The sequence below is a fragment of the Triticum aestivum genome, chromosome 3A (genome assembly GCF_018294505.1).
Source record: "Triticum aestivum cultivar Chinese Spring chromosome 3A, IWGSC CS RefSeq v2.1, whole genome shotgun sequence".
In the NCBI taxonomy this organism is placed as follows: domain Eukaryota; kingdom Viridiplantae; phylum Streptophyta; class Magnoliopsida; order Poales; family Poaceae; genus Triticum; species Triticum aestivum.
The window spans coordinates 568877386-568884311 of record NC_057800.1 but is presented as its reverse complement, the minus strand read 5'-3'; the positions used below and the strand labels follow the sequence as shown (position 1 = coordinate 568884311).

At 46.9% G+C, this 6926-nt stretch overlaps 1 protein-coding gene across 2 annotated transcripts; it reads left to right on the top strand.

Moving 5' to 3' along the window:
- The first annotated feature begins 506 nt into the window (after window positions 1-506).
- On the top strand, window positions 507-2704 carry LOC123058664 (transcription factor bHLH110). 2 transcript variants are annotated; one of them, XM_044481370.1, is made up of 7 exons: window positions 507-851; window positions 930-1398; window positions 1482-1601; window positions 1752-1817; window positions 1966-2031; window positions 2133-2189; window positions 2268-2704. In XM_044481370.1, the coding sequence occupies exons 1-7, from the start codon at window positions 610-612 to the stop codon at window positions 2418-2420; spliced, it is 1173 nt and encodes a 390-aa protein (XP_044337305.1). In that variant the 5' UTR covers window positions 507-609; the 3' UTR covers window positions 2421-2704. The 2 variants fall into 2 exon arrangements, with proteins under 2 accessions (XP_044337305.1, XP_044337306.1); XM_044481371.1 differs by having other exon boundaries at window positions 508-851; window positions 1494-1601.
- Window positions 2705-6926: the final 4222 nt, after the last annotated feature.

The window sequence follows — 6926 nt, the reverse complement described above, 5'->3', positions numbered from 1 at the left end:
GGTTAGAGTTTCTCTAAGGGATACTTTGTCGGAAAACTATCATAGGTGTGTCATTCCTGGTTTCCTAAGGAGTCGTAACCTTACCGAACAAGTGAGATGTCATAATCTTGGAAGACCTGGGGAGCAGTAGGTGGAGGCAAGTCCACCGCCTTATACCACATGTATTTGGGTGCCATGCGAAACCAAGAAGGCCGAAAATTCCAACAGAAGTAGCATTTTGACAACATTTGGTTACATTTCAATCATATTTGGAAAAATGTTGGTGTTGGTTGAAATCTGGTTAAAACCAAATGAGTGAGCTGGTCTATTATATAGCTTTCCCGGTTGCGTAGCATAATTGAACAACAGCTAAATTCTTCTCAACATGCATGGAACTAAAATAATACTCCTACTAAGGAAAAGTTAGACCCTGATGACCATTAAGCGACCCTCTTTGTCCCCTTCCAATGGTCAGCCTCCCTCACACAAGTCCACTATAGCTTTGATGCTACAGCCCATACCACACTGTACCCTTCATATATACTCAGATTCCCCTCTCTCTTTCTCCCCCGTTCCATCCATTCCAACCTACTTCTACACCTCAAACCGCATCAAGATCCCTTCATCTCCATGGCCGACGAGTGGTGGAGTGGTTCACAGAGGAGCCACGGGACGTCGGCGTGCTCCGCCGCGCCACTCATGGACACGGGTCACGCAGCCACATGCGGCTGGACGTCCCCGGCCGCGGAGTCGACGAGCTCAATAACCTTCCAGGATCCCCACAGGAGCAGCAGTACTATCGCTCATCAGCCTTCATCCGATGCCGCTTCCTCGATTGGTGATGCACACATGGACTGGACGCACGCCTTCTTGTAAGTAGCCTTCCATCTTCCATCTTTCTTCTAGCTGCCCGTGTGGATGACTAAGGTCCTCGCTTGATCGAGTTTCAGGAGCGGGAGAAGCGACGCTAGCTTCCAAGCCGTGCTTCAAGACGACATGCCGGCGTCAATGACGACGAGGCCCTTATTTCGTGCTCATCAGCCGGCCGTCGACGAGGCCGTGATGAGCAATCCGTTCAGGGACATGAGCCACAGCTTCAGCTTGCTCGACCAGGTGCCTGCAGCGTCGTCTCCGTACGGCACGGCGCCACTGCAAGGCATGTTCGACAACGCCGGGGCGTCGCGCAACGTTTCGGTGTTGGGGGAGTGCCAGTCATCCACCAGCTACGACGGCACGGCGGCGATGCAGTTAAATCAAGCGGCGACGCAGATGCTAGGCGGTGGCGCCCAACTGCAGTACTTGTCCGGGTCCGGCGGCTACTTGCCTTTCGGCGGCGCCCCTCTATCGTCGCAGCTTCTCTTGCAAGCCCTACAGCCCAAGACCAGCTACAGCTCTAGCTCCAATACCCTCATGGCGAAGGTAATTAACCACATGGAGAATATTAGTAGTTTACTACCAGAGGCCATACAGCTAGGGTTTCATTAAGCTATGCATAACCTCAGTTTCTCCTGCAGTTTGCCGAGCACGCGTGCTCACCGCCGGTGAGGAGAAGCGAGCCCGACTCGCCTGCCGCGGCGAAAAGGCCACGGATCGAGGCGCCGTCGCCGTTGCCCACGTTTAAGGTGCGGCCCGATCGATCCGAGTAGATTTGTAGATCTTTCTGCATTTCAGGGTCACTTTTTGTTGCTTCGATCGTTGGCTGGTGTTTTCCTTTTGCGAGCATCGATGGACGATGACTTTTGGATTGCATAAAAATTTCTTTTGAGCTGCAGGTGAGGAAAGAGAAGCTAGGGGACAGAATCACTGCGCTCCAGCAATTAGTCTCGCCTTTTGGAAAGGTATTAGTTCTTCTTTCTGCTCTGAATCAACTCCCTATCTTTCCTCGCCACCGTTCCAATTATCGGAGAGAACAAGTGCTCTTCTACTGAACCCGTCTGAGATCGATAATGACCTAACTTATCGCTGGTGTCCTCGCATGCACTTTAGACCGATACCGCATCGGTTCTTCACGAGGCCAACGAATACATCAAGTTCCTCCATGACCAAGTTGCGGTGAGTGCCCAAAATCACCACGCCTGCCTTGCTGCGTCCACATTTCTTGTTCATATTCCGGAACATCGCTTATAAATTGCTCAACACTGAACTCCCTGCAGTCTCTGACCTATCCGTACTTGAAGAATGTGAACCCGTTGCAGCAGTTCCAGCAGAAGGTAAGAAACTGAGTTTATATCAATTTGTCCATCTTATATGTTTCTGTTGCTTGGCTGTTGATGACATTTGCTTGGTAGGGTTCCGAGAATGCGAAGGACGATGGTGGCGAGCCGAAGAAGGACCTCCGAAGCCGAGGCCTGTGCCTTGTGCCGGTAGCAACGACGTACACGGTTGCGAGCGAGACGGTGCCGGAATTCTGGTACCCAACATTTGGAGGCACGTTTAGGTAGAGATATAAGGTAGTTTTAATTAGCTTTCAGCATGTACACGTGCTAAGCAATTTGTACATGTCCAGATTACAAACAAACACAGTGTTGAGGCTAAAGCAAAGCAAAGGCGCATGTTGCTAGAGTACTAAGATAGTATGTATGTAAACGGTGATCATTAAACATAATATTAGTAGCTACCCTGTGAAGAAAAAGCAAATAGATAATGATCCAAGCAATGAAGAAATCAAAAGATATTTGGAAAGGCCAAAAGGGGAGCTATAATATAATACAAGTTTTAGAGTGGTTGGGCTTTTTTAGAACCGTTCGTTGATGTCGATCTAACGGCAGACAAATACGAAGTACTGGGTAGTACTCCGATGAAAGTACGCGAAAGTACTAAAATGAGTGGGGCCGGTACTCGTGACAAGGTGGGGACGCGTTTTAATCTAGGGGCAGTTTAGTCCTAGGAAAATTTGCACGCGCCGCCCCTCTCGTCGAATGCATAACCGCCGCCATGGTGCTACACATTCCACAATTACTCATCGGCGGCCTCCCTCTCCTCCAAGTCCACCACAGTCATCTCCTCCTTCTTGCCGCTGCAACTTCGCTCCACTCAGGCAACCCCCCCACCCCCACCCCCTCTTCCACGACAGATCGAGCTGATGGCCGGCGGCGAGAACACCGACTTCGTGCAGATCGCCGGCGGTGACCAGGTCAAGTTGGCCAGGTTGAGGGAGATCCGTTCTTGGTTTGACAACACAAGGCAGATGAGCTGGACGGCAATGGCCACTCTCAAGAATTTGACGAAGAAGGAGAGGGCAAAGCTTTGCCCCCGCCCGCACAACCGATTCACAAGATCGAGATCCTCCTCTGGGCGATGGAGCAGGCCAATTCGTCCAGCGAGTGGACCAGGCGGAGGTGGTGGGCGTTCAGATCCAGGGTAGAGCATCCACTGGATCAGGAACCCACCGTGCATGAGGTGCCGTTGCAGATTGTGCAGCCTCCAACCGAGTCACCGGAGACTCCGAAGCGCAAGATGAGGAGGACAGTGGTCGCGACCTCGCTTCCCCGCCGTTCTCCACGCTTCCCTCGCCGCTCTCCTCGTCTGAACGGCGGCGGTAGCTATGTTTAGAGTAAGCTTCCCCACTCCTCATCTTCCTACTGCTCGTGCTTACATCGTGGTGATACTGATCGTAATAGCTCAGAGAGGGAATGCTAGATGGCATTTTAATCTCAATGAATTGCATGAACATTTGAGTACATGGATTTGGAGGATGGATTATGATGTATGTGAACCCTAGGCATCATATGAACCCTAGGAAAAATTAGTAATGTTCTAGTGGTAGACACTGAAATATTTCGGTACACACCGGTAGGCACTGAAATATTTCGGAACTGCCCTAGGCAAAATTTGTAATGTTGTAGTGGTGGACACTGAAATATTTCGGTACACACCGGTAGGCACTGAAATATTTCGGTACTGCCCTAGGCAAAATTTGTAATGTTGTAGTGGTAGACACTGAAATATTTCGGTACACACCGGTAGGCACTGAAATATTTCGTTACTACAATTTCAGTACACACCGATGCACACTGAATTATTTCACTACTGCAGTTTCAGTACACACCGGTACACACTGAAATATTTCAGTACTGCAAATTCTATACAAAGTTGGCATTTTGTCATTTATGTGTGAATTAATCCATGCATCATATGGCCTAACTTTGTACATGAGTTTGGGTCAATTTCATGTCTATTTATTGTTAAAATTATTGTCATGCCATGAAACACAAGACAAGTCACTGACCCAAGCTTGCAAAGATGCCATATCAATGTTGCTGATATGAATATGCATGTTTTCACCAAGTCTTGTGTCTGAATTAAAACTGAGCATTTTTTCTTGATGGTATCCATGGATCTAGAACTCCTATGAATTTGCTCATGTTGGATGTTTTGTTCTCCATCATTTGTACTAGCATTCCGTGCGATTAGATGCCATGACAAGACCCCTGGCATATTTATTTTCTTGCCTCCAACATCACATGTGTGTTTTGCAGGAAAAAACCTGGAGTTCACCAGGCTGGCTGAAGTTGTGAGGCTGGGAGGCTGATGGTGCTGCTACTGGCTGATCCTTCTTCTTTCAGTTTTTGTTCGTCATTTCTCAAGCCGTTGGACCAGGGCTACTTCCCTATGTGCTGTTAATGTATTAAGTAGTTCCTTCGAATTTGTAGTATTAGTTAGTTTGAATGTGGAAGTACCTTAATTTTTAGGAACGAAATGTTGCTATGTATGACCAAGGGTTTCATACCTTAATCTTTGGATAATTAATTATGTGAACTGTTGGATGTGGCGCATAACGAAACGCCTCTACCATTGATACTAGTTCAACATGTCGGTCCAATTAGAGACCAGCCACTACCATATAGAACAGTTAGCATTTCATACTACAACCTGGCACGTACAAAACATCACACAGTGGAAGCACATCCCTAAGCACCTTGCATTGTACAAGGTCTTAGAGACAAGCCTCTACCATATATAACAGTTACCATGTCACACTACAGCCTATAAAACATCACACAGTGGAATAATCATAGCTAGTAGAGCATTAGTTACCAGTTAATAATAGTTGCAATCCATCACAAGCAATAGTACCTAGATATGAGTAGATATAGGTACGGTAATACACGACAAGTACTCGCAAACAAGAGCTAACATAACAAGTTCATTTCACATTGATACATGGCCCACCCCAGTTCTAAATGAGGTGGATGGTGATCATCATCCTCAAGTCATGGCGACGGGTGTTCGCAACAGTGAGTAGGATGGCCTGTCCTACCCGAAGATTCTTGGCACGAAGGAACTTCTTCCACCCTGCCCTGCTCAAGACAGTGCGACCGTCCGTGTCCACTGCATAGGCACAGCTGGTGATGGAGCCCGTTCTGGTAAGGCGTAGTCCAGCAGCCATGCCTTCTTCGTCCGGGTCGATGCCACAACTATCAAGTAACCTCTTAGGTAATTTCTGAAAACAGTTGACATGATATATGATCATGTCACGTGCAATTATCAACAAAGCATACACTTCAAGACACATATATCATTGGATTCAACACTGAGCATATATATCATCACATCACTACACTATACGCCAAGCATCAAATTACTACAGTAATTAGGCATATCATTAGATTACTGCGTACACTAAGCATATCATCGCATATTACTACACTACATGCATGTCATAAAATTCTTCACTAAATGAATTCTAAACTAGGCCTCTCATCACAGTACTACAACATGCATATCATATGAACTACTACACTAACTAAGCATGCATATCATGTAATTACCACACTAAGTAACATACCATGATATGCCGTTTAACATTCGTCCTTGTGAGGCGGGTCACGAATGGCTTCCCTAGGTAGTCTTCACGTAGCGGAAGCATGTCCCAGAGGTTGCCGATTTCCTCGTCGCCCAGTCTGAGTCCTTGGGCATACAGGTATTCAACAAGTGGGTTCTCATCATCATCTGAATCGTCATCATCTGAATCAGCACCATCTTCCTCCTCATGAACTTCATCCTCACTATCCGGAATCAAATTTAGATAGATAACAGAAATCCTGGGCCTATCTCTTCTGAAGGAGAAGCTGATCAATTCACCCCCACTAAGACGCATGCGGGCGATGAAACGATCCCAATCATCTCCTCCTATCTGGGTTATCTTTCGCCCCTTCTCGACCTGCATAGTGTATGGGCCCCCAAGAGCGTCGAAGGTCACGGTGTCTGCGACGAGCTCATTGAATGCCAATCTCACATTGCATGGTACGATCTGTGTAAGATAAAAACAAATAACAGACACAATACATTAGTGGAAATAGCAAAAAAACAAAAAGAATGTACTGTCAGAAGGTTCATATAAATTGTTACCGCTGCAAAAACAAAAGAAGGCTGGAAGTAGATGCCGAACAGCGTGGCAGTAGAAAGGCTGGTCCGGCACCGTGAGTTGCAGCGTCCACATTGTGCTTCCTCCATTCTACACAGAACATGTTGAACTCTAAGTTGAATTGTACATAGTACAATACAAAGATCATACATATAATAAATCATAGTGATAACCTATACTGGCAATGGCCAATCAATCTATTTTCTATCATCTACGTAATAAAGCAATGCCAATGACAATGGCAATGCCCGTCTCATCTAAACCTGGGAATAGTTCGGCATCCAAACTAAAACCAGTCCAATCCACGGCACACATCAAAACCAAACCAATCCAGATATTTTCATTTAGAATCTAGACCAAACCGAACTATACATGCTCGTCATCCAACCCAGTCCAAACCGTTTTCAACTTTTGGATTGAATCCAAAGGTTCAAACCGTGGACAAAGCCATATGCGAGGGCACGTCATGAATCTAGATCAGACATGGCGTCAAAGCTCGAGAGAGCCGACGAGCTCCGGCCGGCAACAGCGGCTCTTGGATTTGAAGCAGTAGTAGGTGGTAGTGGCGGCTCAAACTAAT